Source organism: Octopus bimaculoides, chromosome 9 (assembly GCF_001194135.2).
Source record: "Octopus bimaculoides isolate UCB-OBI-ISO-001 chromosome 9, ASM119413v2, whole genome shotgun sequence".
Classification (NCBI taxonomy): Eukaryota; Metazoa; Mollusca; class Cephalopoda; order Octopoda; family Octopodidae; genus Octopus; species Octopus bimaculoides.
Window position 1 is genome coordinate 67,018,444 of NC_068989.1, and position 20,371 is coordinate 67,038,814.

The following is a 20,371-nucleotide window of genomic DNA, read 5'->3' on the forward strand; positions in this document are numbered from 1 at the left end:
TTTAATGTTCAAGATCGTTTCAGGTGTTTATCGAATAGTTGAATAGCCACAGAGACTTTGTTGGATCTTGCAATATGAAGGTGCATGGCTCAGTGGTCGGGCTCACAGTCATGAGGTAATGAGTTCGATTCCCGGATTGGGCTGTGTGCTGTGTTCTTAAGCAAGACACTTTATTTTACGTTGCTCCAATTCACTCAGCTGTAGAAATGAGTTGCGACGTAATTGGTACCAAGCTGTATCGGCCTTCACTTTTCTTTGGATAACGTTGATGGAGTGAAGAGAGAAGAGGCTGGCATGCAGGGGTGACTACTGGTCTTCTATAAACAAATTTATCAGGACTTGTGCCTCAGAGAGTAACTTTCTAAGTGCAATCCGATGGTCATTCATGACTGAAGGTGGTCTTTGCGCTTTACCCTTACTGGACCTTGCCATAGAGTGTTTTCTTTTGTTTAAATGGTTGAGACCGGTCATGGGAAAATTGTGACGTTAGGCGTGCAATTAAAATTGACAGAATTTGAGCTTAAAACAGAGGGTTGTAACTAAATTTCAAAAGGTATTTTATCTGATGCTCTAACAATTCTGCCACTCAACTGCCTTATATTGAAGTTGTACATTTACTATAGACATGGTAAACAAAAACAAAAAGGATAGAAAGAGAAAAGAAAAGTGTACTTATATCATCATCATCATCATTTAATGTCCTTTTTCCATGCTGACATGGGTTAGACAGTTTGGCCAGAGTTGGTAAGTCGGAGAGCTGTACTGAGCTCCAGTCATGTTTCAGCTTGATGCCTTACCTAACGCCAACCACTTTACACAGTGTTCTGGTGTCTTTTACATGTCACCAGCACTGGTCACAACTATGAATTCACCTAGCTTCATGTGTCTTCTCAAGCACAGCAGATCACTAGAAGTGTCAGTTGTGATCGCCTTTGTGAGACTCAACAAATGAGGATCATATTTCACCACCTCATTCCAGATTTTCCTGGGTCTACCCATTCCACAGGTTCCCACCACAATTAGAAATCAGCACTCCATCCTCCAAATTAGAGATCAGCACATCTTCCATCAAATTAAGATTTTCAAAATTTGTACAAAATAAAAACACAAAAACAAAATGTATTAAGTAATTATATATTTTGGTTTTATTTACTTTTGTTTACACATATTTTAGAGAATAAAAAAAAATTTCAATTTTTCAAACCTTTCTCACTACTGTAGTGGATTATGTATTCACGTGATTACATCTGGAAATTATTTTTCCAAAAAGGAATAATGGTATGAATTTTTACTTTTTCAGACTGTTGGCAGACTCTCCAAATAAAGGATCCATAATGTTTAACATCAAGGAATTGGAATTCAAGAAAGCCCGATTCTGGGAAGAAGCAATCTGCAAAAAAAGTACAAAATAAAATGCATTGAAACTTGTGATGAAATACACTGTTGAAGATGATACACACACACACCAAGTTAACACTGGTCCAGCAGTCTTATGCTAAAAAATGTTCCAACTGTGATCATCAAATCATTTTGTGTCTTAGAGACTATATTGTAAAAAAAAATCTATTTTTTTAAGGCATACGAGAGATTAGCTGCTATTTCTAGCAAGTTGACTACCTGCACATAAACTTCACACATTGGTTGATGAAAACATGATATAAATATCACAAGCAGGAATACTACAGTAGCATGAATCAGACAGGACTCATCCCTCATTGCAGTTGTCATCAAACACACAGCAACAGAGAAAAAAACAACCAGCTTTGTTGCATATGTCACAGTGTCAACAGGATGCATTTTATTGTGCCACCAATACCAGACAGATTGTCCTATTCAATAAGACTAAAGAACAACCTATCTCCTTTTTCAGTTCTTATATTCTGAGTTATTGCCCTCTTAGAGGAAATAGTTGGCTTGTAAAGTTCACCTCTCGATCACAGATGCATATATCATAATCATGTCATCAAGGGTGATTATCATAATCATCACCATTCCACATCAGTTTTTCTTCTCATGTTGACATGGAGTGAATTGGTGTTGTCTCACAACCCCACCAAACCCCCACAGTCCTCCATCTCTCGCAACCCACAAGAATCTTGTCTTGCAAACCCATTACAGCCCCCTCACTTGCCACAGTCTACTTGCCTTGTGGCCTGCCACAGTCCTGTCTCACAACCCACCAGAGTCTGCTGTCTCATAAGCACCATGATTTTTTATCTCACAACCAGTCATGGCCCTTTATTTTGCTATCCACCATGGTCCTTCATCTTGCAACCCACCATGCCCCTTCATCTCACAACCAGCCATACGCCTTTATCTTGCAACCAGCCATGCTCCTTTGTCTCACTCAACATACACAAGAACAGAGGAAAACAAGATAATTTTGATTTTATATACATCATTTTTGCATTGGTTTTTATAACTGGATGTTCTTCCTATCACCAACCACTTTATATTCCACTTTAAATACCACCAACACTAGAGTGGTCATCATTGGCAACACTAGAACAGTTGTCATTGGCAACACTAGAACAGTTGTCATTGGCAACACTAGAACAGTTGTCACTGGCAACACTAGCCCAGTTGTCACTGGCAACACTAGCCCAGTTGTCACTGGCAACACTAGCACAGTTGTCACTGGCAACACTAGCACAGTTGTCACTGGCAACACTAGAACAGTTGTCACTGGCAACACTAGAACAGTTGTCACTGGCAACACTAGAACAGTTGTCACTGGCAACACTAGAACAGTTGTCACTGGCAACACTAGAACAGTTGTCACTGGCAACACTAGAACAGTTGTCACTGGCAACACTAGAACAGTTGTCACTGGCAACACTAGAACAGTTGTCATTGGCAACACTAGAACAGTTGTCACTTGCAACACTAGAATAGTTGTCACTGGCAACACCAGAATAGTTGTCACTGGCAACACTAGAATAGTTGTCACTGGCAACACTAGAATAGTTGCCACTGGCGACACTAGAATAGTTGTCATTGGCAACACTAGAACAGTTGTCATTGGCAACACTAGAACAGTTGTCATTGTCTTCTTTTTAACTTATATCACCTCTGTTGGTTAATTCCAAATACAAACCACTTCAGTGTGGACTGAGTATATTTTTTATCATTCCACTAACACTAAAGATGTTATGCCCAACTACACCACAAGTGTCTGTTTTACTTTACATTGTCATCATCATTGTCATTTAACGTCCACTTTCCATGCTGGCATGGGTTGGACCTATTGTCCCTATTCAAATACATAGCAAAGCTGAAAAATCATTTGAAAAGTATAATATTCTAAAGTATAATATTCTAAAGAAACTTAGTTGGGAAAAAAAAATATCCAAACAGTTAAGAAAAGACAATAAATCAAAGATACATACAGTTTTAGAAATTGATTGTGCAGCCCGTATCTTCCTCAACTTTAAATATCCAGGGTTTATAGATATAGCATTTCCAAGGTAACAAGGTTAAAGAAAACAATATTTCATATTTTTAAATAATAAATATTTTACTGCGTAAAATATGAGCATAAAACCTGCTTGAAATATAACAGTCCCTGTGAAAAAAATGAATGCCATGTGAAGTCTGAAAACTATTAGGGATCAGTCTTTTAGAGTATAAATGATGAGGTCAGTTTTTGGTCTCCTTTATCTCATTCTTTCAGCTCTTAGTCAGTCCTTTCACATCAATACTACCTTCAGGATTATGATTTTTCTTGCAAGTTGTCATCAAAGAGTAAAGCTATCTTTCTGGATGCAGACAAAAGCCATCTCCTCTACATTTCTCTAAGACTTCAGTGTAAACAATGCTACTAAGCCTTCAGCCCAGTCCAGATCAAAGAACCTTATAATATAGTTACCCATCTTTCAACAACCTCTATCTTTCATCTCCGATTCAGATGATCATCTTCATCTATTAACAAGCTCTTTCTCCTTCCAACCTCCATTTCATCATTTCTGGTTTAACCTAAGACTCAGCCATGTCCTTCTCATATTCTTCCTTCTGTACATAACAATTTCCTCATCCTTACTTCTGACTGTACATACTTGTATGCAGATGATATCCTGCCCTTCACATCTTAATACCATTTTTCACATTGGCACTTTTCAGATTCATTGAAGATACTTCATACTATACAAACATTACCTCCATGAACAGGAAGAAAGTCAGAAAACATCCTCCAAGAATGGTTTCAAATTTTAGTACAGGGCCAGCAGTTTCTGAGAGGAGTGAGGAGTTAACTACATGGACCCCAGTACTTGGTTGGTACTCATTTTATCAACTCCAAAAGGGCAAAAGAAAGTCGACCTTGGCGGAACTTGAACTCAGAACATAAAAGACAGACAATCATTTTGCCAACTCACCACCTTAATTATCCTCCAATAATGACATAACTATTAGTCCCTTTGTCTAAACAATAAAATGAAATCTTCCTACACATGTCAAAGAAAATCCCTACAACAGCAATGCACAACCTGCAACCCACAAGGGCATTTTATGCAGCCCACAAAACCATTTTACAAAAACTTTCTAATTTTAATAACTGAAAATTAACAGTGAACAAGGTACCACAATCACACTGAAAACACACATAATAGTACCTATTTATTAACTTTTATTATTATATTTCCTTTCATGTCTTTGAGTAAATTGCCATATCCATCAAAACACACTCCTTTTTGGTGGAATACATGATATAAACTTGTTAGGCGTTCTAAGCAATTTTAAGATGTTTGTTACCTAAAATTTTCAATAACCTTTTCTATGCTACTGTTTTGTATCTTTCTTGATCATCCAAATTATGATATACCTTGTGGCCTGCCTCGAATAACTGAATTCACAATTTGGCCCTTTGAACAAAAAAGGTTGTGCATACCTGCCCTACAATTTCCTTCTCATGAAGATCACACAACTAAAATCTTCACAAACAACAAGAGCACTAGACCTCATAATTTCTGATGAATTTCATGACAATCAAACACACATACCATACCTAAAACTGAATTTTAAAGGAAACTGCAGCTGCTAAACAATATTTTAGTCTGCATTAGTAAAAAGCAAACGGTTTGACCAATTAATAAATCTTTTCTCAACATACTGCAACCTCTAGAACAGCGCTTCTCAACCATTTTTTACCTGTGGATCCCTTTGATTCCTATTTTACCTTTGGATGGACCCTTCTAGCCATTCAATGTTTTAAAAAATATTTTTATAATTAAATATTATTAGGAATTGTTACAGAAAAAATTAATATATTTTGTGTATTGTAGAAGTAATAACTTATTGCAAATAAATTTTAACAAAATTTTACATGGACCCCCAAGGGCCATATGGACCCTGTTTGGGAACCACTGCTCTAGAACAATATTAGTGTACTGTATCAATTTTACAAATTGATGGTAGCACCTGCTCTTCATAATCTAACCCCAATCGTAGGTACATGGCAGGTAAATCACTACAACAGCACCTCTGAACTAGCAAGCTGTATACTTTTTTGTACCTCACCCTCAACATAATTCAACTAATCTTTCCTCTCAGAACTGCAAGCCCTCAACAACTCACACCTCCACACAATTTCCCCTACAGCTATCCACTTCCAGCAGTTCATCTTAAACATCAATATCAACCTCACTAGTTTAGGAAAACCTTAACCCTTTAGTGTTCAGATTATTCTGTCAAATGTAATGCTTATTCATTCCCATTGCTTTGAATTAATCGTGTATTATCTTAAAGCTTTCAGATTTTGATGATGTGACTGGATATTTTTAGAATGAGATAATAGGGTAGATGGCAGAGGTTAAATATGGCCAGTTTAAACATAAAACAGGTAAAATATTTTGGCCGGATATGGCCAATTTAAATGCTAAAGGATTAAAGAACATTGGGTACTGCTGGTCTCACATGAAGTAGGGAACAGAAAAAAAAATGGTTAAACTAATAAGTCAACATTATTGTGAAATCATCAGGAGTCAATCATCAATAAAGACCGTATCAATTATCAGTAAATAAGGCAAGGTTTCTTTCTTCAAGATCAATCAGCTGAAATATAGAAAGGAAAACACACAAACAGAATAAAAGGATATCATCTTTGCAGCTTCAGCTTCACCTTCAGCCTGTACGATCTTCTGTTGACGTTCCTGTTTGGCTTTTTCTACAACAAACTGAGCTCGCTGAGCTTCTTGTTGGGCAACCTAAAAAGACCAAAATAAACAGGAGACCATTAGAAACGTCACACAGAGGGGTTAAATTAAACTATGGTACTTCATTGGGATGAGAAGAGATAACAATGGGAGAATACATAGAGGAAATGATAGTGGAAGATGAGGGAAAGCAATAAGAATTACGATGGAAAAGAACAGAGGAAATGACAATGGGAGAGTGGAGAGGTGAGATTAATGACAATGGGAGAGAGGAGAGGTGAGATTGTAGTATAAGCAGTGACTAACGAAATTGTTGTGTGGTGAGAGGTAAACTTTATAACATTTGATTTTTCTAGTGCCACCTCATGAGACAAAAATTTCTTGTTTTAACCCTTTAGTTACCATACCGCTTTCAAACTTCACAGCTTTTGTTTCATTTAATTTTGAAAAATAATGAAGAAATTAATAAAATAACTTGACCAGTTTAAGGTGGAGTTTGGAACATAAATTAGAATGAAATTTTGAAGGTTTTAGTTTAGGTCATATTAAAATGGGAAGTCTGTACCATAAAACCAGTGAGGTGGTCTTAGGCAGGTTGACATTAAAAGGGTTAAAATGTTGGGGAGGGAGGTAGGCAGACAGACAGACAAGAGAAAAACCTTCTGAAGCTAACCTGTTTGGATTCTACAGCAGCTGTGTATTCCCGACCAAAACTCAGCTCTGTAATAGAGACATCATCAAGAATGATGTTAAAATCCTTTGCACGGTTGTGTAGTTCTCGTCGAATAAGCACACTGACCTGTTGTCGCTGAGTTATCAGTTGAGAGGCATTAAATTTGGCAACGACACTTTTCAGAACCTGGAGAGAAAATAAAAATAAAAGGCTTTTACATATGCTTTCTACTATAGAAATAAGGCCTGAAAGTTAGGGGAAGGGACAGTCGATTACAGCAACCCTGGAGTGTAACTGATACTTAATCTATCGACCCCGAAAGGATGAAAGGTAAAGTCAACCTCAGTGGAATTTGAACCCACAACATAAAGACAGACGAAAAAGGCTTTTACACATAAGTACAAAGGTTGATAATCACAAATAGGCTTAATACATATATTTACATGGAATACAATATACAGAATAAAGAATACAAAGTAAACAAAACAAGTTATGTAAGTCTTATCTTGACAGCTGTTTCAAGGGCACCATGACCTATGCTTTGACCATTCATACATAATAAACACCCATGATGTTATAAGTGTATATAATAACTCAAGTTCCTATGGATCTTTTAGGGGAAGCCAGGTCACCCTCATCAGAAGAGTATGCCTAACTTTCTATGCTAGAGACACACTGGAATATGTAGCCCATCACCACTCCCCTTCTATCTTCAGCTGCTTTGCACACACACACACACACACACACCCCGCCGTTTTTTCCATCTTTTTAAAGTGTATATTAGTTTCCATCTATCTGAACACAACCTCATAGATATCTATACTGTGCTTGCTTTGCATTCTTCAAAACAGTGTGTGTGTGTGTGTACACACATACATGTACATACCAATACACACTATATACACTTATAAATATATATATATATATATATATATATATATATACATATATATACATATATATACACACACACACACATATGTATATCTATAAACATGCATACACCATACACATTGCCATATATACTTTATATGTTTATAAACATACCACACACATTGTATGAAGTATGTGTATGTATGTATATATGTTTAAACGTAATTGTAACTTCAAAAAAGGCTTTAGCAAATGCTCTTTTAAATAACTGGTGCTGCTTCAAAGAAGAGAGAGCGTGGGGGGGGAGTTAAAACGTGTGTTGCTAAATTCGCAAGTTTAAACCATTTAGGTGTTATTTAAAATCAGAGCAGGCTAAAGGGAAACAACTCTTTCTAAATCTGTTTGTAAAAAAAAAAAAAAACCTAAAACGACCCTACCTTGCTTAATTTTTCATACAATACTTTCCAGGGAGTAAAAAAAAAAACCCCGACTCTTGAAAGCATCTCTACAGTGAATTTGAACATTCTGAGACATGACTTCACTACTCATTCCATTATACAATTAGCATAATCATTCAAGACCATTCATCATCGTTTCAATGTATTTTTGTTGTTGGCAACCCTCACCGTTTACAAGCAAAGTAATAGTTCCCTCATAGTTAAGGTAAAATTATCACACAGAACGAAATGCTTACTGGCATTTCGTCCGTCTTAACATTCTAAGTTCAAATTCCGCTGTGACTGACTTTGCCTTTCATTTTTTCGGGGTCAATAAAATAAATACCTGTTAAGCATTGGGGTTGATATAATCAACTTAGTCCTTCCCCCAAAATTGCTGACTTTGTGCTAAAAACTGAAATCAATATTTCTTCATAGTTAAGGTAGAGAATTGGCAAAATCATTAGCATGCCGGATGAAATGCTTAGCTGCATTTCGTCTGTCTTTACGTTCTAGATGTGGAGGCGCAATGGCCCAGTGGTTAGGGCAGCAGACTCGTGGTCATAGGATCGTGGTTTCGATTCCCAGACCGGGCGTTGTAAGTGTTTATTGAGCGAAAACACCTTAAGCTCCACGAGGCTCCGGCAGGGGATGGTGGCGAACCCTGCTGTACTCTTTCACCACAACTTTCTCTCACTCTTACTTCCTGTTTCTGTTGTGCCTGTAATTCAAAGGGTCAGCCTTGTCACACTGTCACACTGAATCTCCCCCGAGAACTACGTTAAGGGTACACGTGTCTGTGGAGTGGTCAGCCACTTGCACGTTAATTTCACAAGCAGGCTGTTCCATTGATCGGATCAACTGGAACTCTCGACGTTGTAAGCGACGGAGTGCCAACAACATTCTAGATTCAAATTTTGTCGAGGGCGAATTTACCAGTTGAGTTGAGCACTTGGGTCAATGTAATCAACTTATTCCTTCCCCCAAAAAATTGCAGGCCTTGTGCCAAAATTTGAAATCAATATTGTCCCCATAGTTAGAGATGGTTTCACAGAAGACAGAAAACAGAAGACACTGCTCTTATAACAGTGACATTCTTTATAACTACTGTAAAGAAACTCCATACAGTGTACCAGTGCAAGCTGTGGACACATGAGGTGAAGCAGTATCACTGGAAGACTAACAGAGAAAGTAGTCTTTATGTGTGGCAGATGTGCAGATACATTAAACACCAGAAATGAGCAGAAAATAGACCCCTCTAAATATCAGGAGGAATCCTTAGAAATAGTAGACAGTTTCCATTACATAGGTGACCAAGTTAGTAGTGGTGGAGACTGTTCCAAAAGCATAGCTGCTAGACTAAGAATAGGCAGGGCAAAGTTCAGAGCTACTACCTCTGTTAGTAACAAAGGGCCTCTCCTTCAGAGTGAAAGGCAGATTGTAGGATGCATGTGTACAAACAGCTATGCTACATGGCAGTGAAACATGGGCTGTGACTACTGAAGATATGCAAAGGCTTGAAGGAAATAAAGCCAGTATGCTCCACTGGATGGGTAATGTCAGTGTGCATATACAGCAGAGTGTAAGTGATTTCAGAGAAAAACTGGGTATACGTAGCATCAGATGTAGTGTACAAGAGAGAAGACTGTGCTGTTATGCTCATGTAATGCATTTGAATGAAGATAGTTGCATCAAGGGGTGCCAATTTCTTATTGTGGAGGGAACATGTAGGAGGAGTAGACCCCAGAAAGACATGGGGTGAACTGATGAGAAAGGATCTCCAAACATTGGGCCTCACAGGGGGGATGACAGGGACTGAGATTCCTGGTGGTTTGGTGTGCTTGAGAAGACAAGTCAAGCTAAGTAAAAGTATGGTTGTCCTTGCGTACCAGCATGTCCCCAGCATCTCTCCCCAGCTGAGCATTCCTAATCTTGTGGTCTTGTGGCTGCTGATGCCATGTAAAAAACACCCATACCGGTACCACAAAAATATACCTATGCCGATCCTGCATAAAAAAACCCAATACACTTTACAAAGTGGTTGACATTAGGAGGAGCATTCAGTTGTAGACTGGAACCTAGGCAGCTCTTCAGCTGGCCAGCTTGTCAAACCATCCAACCCATGCCAGCATGGAAAACAAGTGTTACATAATGACTTCAAACCTTAAATTTTTGAGTAGATCTGAAATAAGCTCATTATATCAAATGAAATTAGATTACTACAGCTTTTACATGACTACTGATTCAACTGACAAAATCCCATCTATAACAAAAAAAATTAACCATGCACCTAATTTAAAACAAATACTCGTTCCTTACCTCGTTACAAATTGATGGTAGCACCCGCTCTTCATAATCTAATCCCAATCGTCGGTACATGGCAGGTAAATGCAAAGCATCTGGCCGAGAGAGAACTCGAAGAGAAATATTAACCATTTGTAAATCTACAAACGAAAAAACATCAATTGATATAATTAGAAAATAAAAGGTAGATTTATTTTATGCTATTTCAAAACAACAGAACTGCAAACTGAAGAATGTTTGCAGTTAGAAAATAGAATATATAAGCATACATGAAATTACAAGAGTTTTTCTTCTTTTTTTTTTTTTCAATCAAAAATATAAACCACATCTCACTCCTGCTAGCAATGTTAAAGATTTCAAAAAGTCTTGAATGTGTGTGTGTGTGTGTGTGTGTGTGTGTGTGTGTGTGTGTGTGTGTGTAATCATCATTTAACGTTCACCTTCCATGCTGGCATGGGTTGGACAGTTTGACATGAGGCGACCAGGTAAAAGACTACACCAGGCTACTGTTATATGGTTATAATTTACCTGTTGCTAATAAGAACCTCATTTTTACACTGGTCACCAGCCTAACTGAATTCTGTGGGCCTTAGGGTTAACCTAGCCAAAACCAAAGTCTTAGTAAGTAGGAAGGCTGTCAAATCACAACCCCCCTCAGGTAGATGGCCCTGCTCAGTCTGTAGAAAAGGCATGGGTAGAAACTCCATACGATGTACCCAGTGTAAGCTATGGACACATAAAAGGTGAAGCAATATCAAATGAAGGTTAACCAGGACAATAGTTTTTGTGTGTGGCAGATGCAATGGGACATTAAACACTGAAGATGTACAGAAAACAGATTCCATCACATGCCAGGGGAAGAAACTAGAAGTAGTTATTAGCTTCTGCTACCTAGGCGACCAAGTCTGCAGAGGAGGTGGTTGCCAAGAGAGTGTAAGAATACTAGGGTAAGAATAGCATGGGCAAAGTTCAGGGAGCTCCTACCTCTGCTGGCAACTAAAGGCCTCTCGCTCTGGGTGAAAGGTAGATTGTATGATGCATGTGTGCAAACTGCCATGCTACACGGCAGTGAAACATGGGCCATGAATGCTGAGGACGTGTAGGCTTGAAAGAAATGAATCTAGTATGATCCACAACAGTGTAAGCGTCCTGAGAGAAAAATTGGGCAGAAGAAGCATCAAATGTGGTGTGCAAGAGAGACGACTGCGCTAGTATGGCTATGTGTTACGTATGAATGAAGACAGCTGTGAGGAAGTGCCACTCCCTAACTGTAGAAGGAACCTGTAGAAGAGGTAAACCTAGAAAGACATGGGATGAGGTGGTGAGGGATGACCTTCGAACATTGGGCCTCACAGAGGCAATGAAAGGAGACAGGGACCTTTGGAGACACACTATGATTGAGAAGACCCAGCAACTAAAGTGAGATGGCAGCCACTCACATTCAGCCCTGTTAAAAAATACTCCTGATGTGTCAGGCGATATGATATGCTTGAGAAGACTTGTTGAGTCAAGTAAAACCAATATTGTAGCTGGGGCCGGTGCCCCTTGGCTGGCTCCCATGCCGATGGCATGTAAAAAGCACAAACCGATCATGACCAATGCCAATGCCCACTGACTGGCTCCTGTGCCAGTGGCACTTAAAAAGGACCATCCAAACGTGTTCGTTGCCAGGCCCGCCTTACTGGCTCCAGTACCGATGGCACGTAAAAAGCACCAACCAATCATGACCGACACCAGTACACCTTTACTGGTTCCTGTGCCGGTGGCACATAAAAAGCACCATCCAAACATGCAAAAATATAATAATGTGAAGCTCTTCTTACCTTTACTACCAGTTGGAGAAGACAATTTCCTTGGCCGAGCCCGAATATCATAAATAATAGGGTAATGAAACCATGGAATCCTAGAAATAAATAATTCAAGAGTTCCATCACCAAAAATGTCTTATGAAGAAGGAAACAACTGAAAATGCTTTTTCAATTTATATTTCTCAAAATTAGTAGATTATGTATAAAATATTAGCTTATAATATAAAACAAAATTTACAATATTTGCCAGTTTTTAAGAAGCATTTTCTAAAATTTTGGGTGAATAACAAAATTGCTCTGCATTTAATGCAGCTGCATAACAGATGCAAGACCAAGCACCATGGCCTAGAATTATGAAAGCAATTAATTCTCACCTGAAATGCAGCCCTTCTGCATAAATGTCCTTTTTAATACCGCCAATTCGACTGAAAATAATGGCTCTATGACCACCATCAACTGTCAAAAGACAAAAAAAGAATTAAATTAAATAAAAATACAAGTAAATATCCATAAAGGGAAAAATTAACATGGGTGCAGGTATAAAAGACCCTTTCAGTCATGAAGGACGATGGGATTGCACCTAGAAAGTTACCCTCCAAGGCACAAGTCCAAGCAAGGTTGTTTATGGAAGACCAGCAGTCGCCCATGCATATCAGCCTCCTCTCTCCACGCCACTGATGTTATCCAAGGGAAAAGTAAGGGTCGATACAGCTTGGCACCAGTGACATCGCAACTCGTTTCTACAGCTGAGTGAACTGGAGCAATGTGAAATTAAGTGTCTTGCTCAATAACACAACACACAGCCCAGTCCGGGAATCAAACTCACTACCTGATGATTATAAGCCCAACACTAACCACTGAACCATGCACCTTCAAAAGTATAGTATGTGTATTAAAGGAACATGCATTATAATAATTAGGTTTCAATCTCACAACATAGTACTTTGGGAAAGTGTCTTCTACTACAGTCTCAGGTGAAGCAATACTTTGTGAGCAGAATTAATCATGCATTATGTTGTAGCTTAGAGATTTCAATGGTGTGATTGTATATTTTTAGAATGACATTGTAGGGTAGGTATGAGAGGATAGATCTGATCAGTTTTGACATAAAAAAAAAAGGTAGAATATTTGGATCAGATATGTCCACATTAAATGCTAAAAGGTTAAAAACTAGTTTTATAGATACTTATTTCAAAATTCCAATTTCATCTATCACACATTCACTTGTTTGTGTAGGCTGAAATATGTAAAACATTAGATAAAAAGTACCTAGCTGTTTAATACTGTGGACGCAATCTGCTCTTTACCTTGTGTGAACCCCCTAAAATCTTATATGGACCACAAGGGGCCATATAAACCCCAGATGAGAACCACTGTTCTAAATGAAATACCTTGCCTTCACTTCAGTTAATCTTGAAAATAATGAAGAATTTAGTAAAATTATTGTCATTATTAACCCTGCCAAAGGACGGCGAGCTGGCAGAATCATTAGCAAGCTGGACTAAATGCTTAGTGGTATTTCACCAGTCGCTACGTTCCAGGTTCAAATTCCACTGAGGTCAACTTTGCCTTTCATCCTTTCAGAGTCAATAAATTAAGTAGCAGTTGCATACTGGGATCGATCTAATCAACTGGGGCCCCTACCCCCAAATTTCAGCTCTTGTGCCTATAGTAGAAAGGATTATTAACCTTGCCATGCTATGTCCCCACTCTAGTAGGAATAGGCAGAACATCATCTCAGCTAGATTCCCAGTAAAGCAGTAATGAACAACAGAAGTAGAAAAAGTACATGCAGCTGATTCTATCCATTAGTTTGCCTGCAATTGTTCCTCTTGAGCTGTATATATAACAATTTATTTCTTAACTCAGGACTCCAAGTGGAGAGTAAAGTTAGACACGGGAGCCCAGGTCTGAGAGAGTTTAGCTGGTTCACTAAGGCAGCAAGCTGATAGAACTGTTAGTGCTCTGGACAAGATGCTTAGAGGAATTTCATCTGTCTTTACATTCCAAGTTCAAATTCCGCCAAGGTCAACTTTGCCTTTCATTCTTTCAAGGTTCAATAAAATAAAGTACCAGTTAGCACTAGGGTTGATGAAATCAACTAAACTCCACTACTAAAATGTCAGGTCTTGTGCCTATAATTGAAAGAATTATCTAGCTGGTCTTCAGAACATAAGTTATCATGAAATTTTAATGAAAGCTTTTAATGTAGAACACTTAAAAAAAAACAAGTCGCTATCATAGAACCATGGGTAGTCTCAAGTGGACTGGTATCAAAAGGGTTAATTTATAGCCCTAAAATGCACCCTATAACATAATAGAAGACTAAGAACAGAGCATTTGTTTTCAAACAAATTTTCTCAGCATCAAAGCACCATAAATATGAAAATAAAAGAGATTTCCATTCCATCACTCAAGGAGCTTCCATACACTTGCTTGATGTGTTGGAAATAGCAACTAAATCTCCCTTCAATAACACCTTACCATCTTAAAAGGATACATTGTATAAAGTAGTGTTGGTTATATTGTAAATGAAAATAAGATAGGATGATTGTGGCTGAATCACCTTTGATGAGAAATCTGATCTCTGGACTAATCTGAGTCTAAACAAGAACAACTAACTAGTAATTTTGGAGAAAGTCTAACATTTCCTACCATCATTGTTGAGAATGTGAGAATGAAGGCCAGAATCACAGACTAACTGATTCAGGCTATAAGAAACTAACTAACCATCATACAATGATGACATCTTAAAGTTAAAACTTCAATATTATTGCAATGTTATCGCAGTATGGGAAAAAAAATGTTGAAAGTAACCTGTAACTTGACCCTCTCTAACGACAGTATCAGCCCCTTTTAAAACCAAACTCACAAAGACTGCTTATACTAAACTATTCATATTTCACACTCTATTGAGTTGGTGCCATGAAAATGCACCAATCATAATGTGTAAAGTGATTGGCAAATGATGTATGGGACTGTGAGGTCTCTTTAATTCTGTCTTGCAAAGATATATTCAACCTCCTTAGTGCTGGTGCTATGAGAAGATGCACCTGGCTGACATTGGAAAAGGATTAGCATTAGGAAAGGTAGCCAATTGACAAGTAAAAGAGCCAGTCTTTTAGGATCGGTAGCTCTCAATACGAAGTGACTTGGATCATGGTACCCTACCAAACCAATGCCAACATGGAAAAGAGGATGTACTGGGGTGGTGATAATGACAACTCTTCTTGCACTTGATAGAAAGAAGTTATAACACTGGATTATAGTCAATACCAGAACAATATGTGTTCTTTTGTTAGCGTCATGTGGACAATGTGAGACAAAGATCGGATTTGATTGGGAGTCTATTAAATATTTCATAAGCTTAATAACCTTTATGGTTGCCAGAGCTAGACATTAGCTGTAAAACACTTCAGGAACTTGGTGATCCTAGCCTTTGACTACAGATGTAAGTTTTGCTGATGGTCAGTAGATGAATTTTCCATCAGGATTGCACAACTACCATGTTTCTTTCCAATCTTTAACTTGTCACCCCAGACATAAGGCCAGGTGGCTGCTGGGTGCTATGCCTTGCCAAAATGAGTCAGTGTCTGATTTAAGGCTGTTTATTTCTATATTCATCATCAGCCCCAATATTTGAAGATCATTCTGCTACCAGCCACTAAGGGACCCACTAGTTAAATTTTTCTCTTAATTGTGACCATCTTTTCTTTATTCTGGTTTAGAGAAATATCATTAGTGATACACTCCTAAAACATCCCAAATAATCCTGTAAGGACACAAGACGTTATTCTGATTATTTGGCTGGCATAATCAAGTAAGAAAAATCTGAACAGGCTTACGCAGATGTTCACTAGAGACAAAACCTGAAGAAGATTGTTGTACCATGAAATTCTCAATACTACTTTAAGCATGAATATCCTTCTCTTTTAGGGTCCATCTTCCATACTAACATAAGCCAGATGATTTAACAGGATCTATTGAGTCCAAGAACTGCATCATGTTCCCATGTCTGTCTCTTATGGCTGGATGCCCTTCCTAATGCCAACCACTGCAAAATGGTTGCAATGCTTTGTTTGTGGTGCCAGCAAAATCAGGTTGTCATGCAGCTCCTAAGTCTAAGATCCCTTTTAACTAATTTGGGCTACAATAGAGAGGTAAGCAACTCTACACTAGGAGATGAGATGCTGAAGTAAGAGAATAGAATAGAATATGGTTTTGTACTAGAGATGAGCTACATGACTACTTATATAATGGAAGAGGGGATGGGTGTAACTGAGAGGGAGCTTGAAAGAGGGATAAATAAAGCAATAAAATATCCTTTAATATAATTATAAATTAAAGAGCAAATAACCATTGTGAGGGAATATGTGTACTTAAACAAGACATGTAGAAATTTACATGGAGAAGTAACTTTTGTAAGCAATGTAAATTTCATAACCATCTCAGAACTGAATACTTGCATGAATGTAAACAAATATCTGTTTAACCTCTCTGTGGACAGAAAAACTAGCTTCACTTGGTTTCAGTCCTACTGGGGATCTGCTTAAAGACAATGTATCTATGTGTCCATAGAAAGGAACTTTTAGGGCTATTTTTAGCGAAAAAAGTTCTCTGGGCTGTCTTAGTGAAGTCTGATATTTTGGTAAGAATATCATGGCTTAACTAAAAAAGTTAAATAGTGCATTTCAGATCATTAAATATACACTGTTTAAATCATCAATAATTATATGCAGAACTGTCGAGTCATCAATGGTCTTGTAAGATCTGCATATGGAAAGTCTTGTTTGGCAGAACAGTATATGTTGTGACTAGAAACCCACATGCGAGTGGCGGTCCCAGCTACAGTTGAAGACAATGTCTATTAGTCTTGTCTTGATGTTGCATTTTCTTCAAATATATTTTTCTTATCTTTTTAAACCCTTGTCCACTTCTCACACCAACAGAAGCAATCATCGGTAATATCTTCCCACTTTACAACGTTTATGTAAAGAGGCCTCATGTCGCTCTTACAAGCATCTTTAAAACGATGATGGTGGGTGAGGTGGGGGGCATCAATCTGCTCTCTTGACAGAAACCAGTTCACTCACTATATAGGCGTTCTGGGATCCTCCCATCTGACTTGGTGTACATTACGTGGTTAAATGGCCGTGTGAGGAATTTAGTGATGGTATGTGAAGGCAAGCATCAGTAAAAAAGATAGAGTTAGGATGTCTGTGTTGCGAGATAGTTCTGGTATTTCGAGCAAAAATATCAGAACTCCGTTATTTAACCTCCCCAGCACACAAACACAATTAAATAGACGGAAATGATGTATATATTAACTGCCCACTCCTTCTGAACCTGAATCGATTTATTCTACATTGCAAACATTAATTTAAACTAAAATAAAAGTATATGTAAGCTGGTTAACAGACGGAAATACTCGGTTATGCTGATAGGGGTGAAAGGCAAAACTAATCAAAAGTCAGTGTTCATATTCAGTCTATGAATGTGGTTAGGACGTTCAACTTTCAAATGAACCAGTTCTATTAGTAAAAGTTACGAAATCGCTAGCTGTACTGTGCTGAAAACAGTCAAGTTAAAATAATTTAAAAAGAGACGACGTTTTCTTTCGGTTAACAATAAAAAAAAAATGACGAAATTTTCGGTAGAACCCCCATTACCGATTGGGCTACGGCTCGTCACCAAAATACTTGCAAGTAAAACTGTAGTAATAATTTGACGTAATTAATTGAAATAAACACAGGCTCCCAAGAGTGAGAGTTCACTCCACTTCAGCTCTTTACATACGCTTATTTTAATGACCCGCAAAAGAAATGCAAAATTGACCTTGACAAGATTTGAACGCAAAACACGACGTGCAACTTAAACATTGATTTCTAACATTGAGAGATACGGAGCCCACAACACGTGTGGTAGGGAAACAGAAGTGGTCTAGTAATTATTTACTTATTTTACTGACCCCACAAGAAAATAAAAGTAAAGACGACAACAGGAAATTGCGAACGTAAAGTATTTAGTCCGAGGCTAATGCAGTGCCTTTAATTCAAATATGAACATTGGCTTTCCTAAACCGGTGAAACGAAACATATACTTTGCCCGATTGAAAACTATATCGAACTCATGTGTTTAATTCATATATCTAACGCGGTGTGTGTTATTTAAATATATATATATATATATATATATTGCGCAGATGCTTGTCATGTGTGATTATGTTTACACTGGTATAAAAACTGATGTTGTGTTATGTCCTTTTCAAGCCCCCATAACCTAGCAACTCGACAAATAAGAGCCAAACTTAAGTAAGTGCTGAGGTCGATCAGATAGCTTAAAATGCTTGAAGGCGTTGCCTCAGCCCAAGTATGCCTGAAGTCCAATGATGAAACTAGTCGTATGTATGTATGTATAGGACTAAACAAATGGAAGTGTAGGTCCCGGTCCGTGCACTGGATGAAACTAACCATTTGCTGCAATTTTTATGGTTCTGGGAACTTTAAAAAATGACATAATATAAAATATAATTACTTTCACTAATCAGTGACATTCTATTATATAAAAAGCAGCGGAGACGGACTATATGCAATCTCCATGGCCTAAAACGTGGGATTCGTAAAAAAAAAATAATAAATAAGGGGGGAAGGTTCAGATTACATATAGTCCATCTGGACCTAAAAAGCAATTATTTTATTGTCACTAATAGGTAAATGTGAAGACTGGCCTCGTAAGGTTAGGTTCGAGGATTATTCATTAGCTCCTAGGTCAGCTCTGGTTCGAGCAGATCTATGATCAAAGATGTTCCAAAAGTGACCAAACCATCAATTTTAGTGATATCTTGGAATATATTATATAACGTGTTCTTGCTTTTCTAAGGATGGGAATATGATTTAAAGATATTTTGACTGGGTTTTTTTCTTTTTCTTTTTTTCAGCCAGTCGAGGCCCACATGTTGGCTCCCTCGTTGACTTGATTCTCAACAATAAATAATTCGGAAGTTAATAATAAAAATATTTCAGTCTATTTTCTTCGGAATATACCATACCAAATTGTTTTATAAACTCATTTTGGAAGGCTATAATAACTACAACCTAATTAGAAAGAAAAATGGGGCGGAAAAAAGGTGATAGGTAAATGACCTTCGGAGGGTTGATTTCTTTACAAGGAGCAGAAATGTGTATATAAATGACAACATTGCAGAAATTGTACCAAATATTATAATGTCGACAGAAGAAAAAAAATCAATTAAATCTTTCTGTTTTAAGAATTTAAACAAAAATAAACATACAGGTTTGTTTTTTTTTGACTTTTTTAAAAGGGTTAAACTTGTTAATTCTAAAGGTTAATTGAAGATGTACGGGAGAAGGAAAGAGAGAGAGAGCATACCGGTATAAATGGACTGGGAAATGCCGTAAGCTAAACCACCAGCCATTGCAAAAAGGCTTAGTCCAGCTGTAAGAGGTTTACTTCCACCTCGAAATCTGTTGAGCATATCTGCTAACTTCTTTGGATCCATTGTGGAATATTCTGTATCCTGAGCTTTATTTCTGTTCTAAACAAATGACTGGTTTAATGGACGAACAACACATGTGCTGGCAAAGGTTTCCTCTAAATATAGGAACGTGTTTAACGAAACGAAATGCACGTGAATGACATTTCTTTTCTCCACAAGAACATTCTAGATGCGGTTTATTATTATAGTTGTTGTTATTGATGCAGTTTTTTAAAATTATATTAAATATAAAGATTGCCTATATTCATGTGTGTGTGTGTGTGTACACATTCATATATGCAATACATATATGTATATGTACAGGGTTGGCCAAAAGTGACCTGACAGTAAATCAAAACAATTTAATTCCGAGGTTTATTTATATTTGACAACTGAAGAAATTTAATAAAAGCATCTAAATATGAAACATCATGAAAATAGTTCAAACTGAAGTCCTTGAGCGAAACATTTTTCCATTTGAGTCAATACAGATTTACAGATAGTATTTTTATAGAATTTTAATTTATTGCCGGTTGACTTTTGGCCAGTGTGTGTGTGTGTGTGTGTTCTTTTATTCTTTTACTTGTTTCAGTCATTTGACTGCGACCATGCTGGAGCACCGCCTTTAAGGA

At 37.6% G+C, this 20,371-nt stretch overlaps 1 protein-coding gene across 1 annotated transcript; it reads right to left on the bottom strand.

Moving 5' to 3' along the window:
• Positions 1–1,122: 1,122 nt before the first annotated feature.
• LOC106870041 (prohibitin-2) lies at positions 1,123–19,867 on the bottom strand. Its single transcript, XM_014916012.2, has 8 exons — positions 19,634–19,867; positions 12,619–12,700; positions 12,260–12,339; positions 10,452–10,576; positions 6,823–7,008; positions 6,093–6,200; positions 3,390–3,467; positions 1,123–1,390 (listed from the first exon to the last, which is right to left on the bottom strand). Exons 1-8 carry the CDS (start codon positions 19,761–19,763, stop codon positions 1,289–1,291), a joined length of 891 nt encoding a protein of 296 aa, XP_014771498.1. The 5' UTR covers positions 19,764–19,867; the 3' UTR covers positions 1,123–1,288.
• Between the last annotated feature and the right edge of the window lie 504 nt (positions 19,868–20,371).

What these genes read in the sequence shown, in the direction of transcription:
- LOC106870041 (XM_014916012.2), bottom strand. Translation starts at nt 19,763, where the DNA reads ATGGATCCAAAGAAGTTAGCAGATATGCTCAACAGATTTCGAGGTGGA. An exon ending in TTCCCAGTCCATTTATACCG is followed by an intron (nt 12,701 to 19,633) that starts GTATGCTCTCTC and finishes GTCTTTTGACAG; the next exon opens with TTGATGGTGGTCATAGAGCC. An exon ending in TTCTCCAACTGGTAGTAAAG is followed by an intron (nt 10,577 to 12,259) that starts GTAAGAAGAGCT and finishes TTTCGTTTGTAG; the next exon opens with ATTTACAAATGGTTAATATT.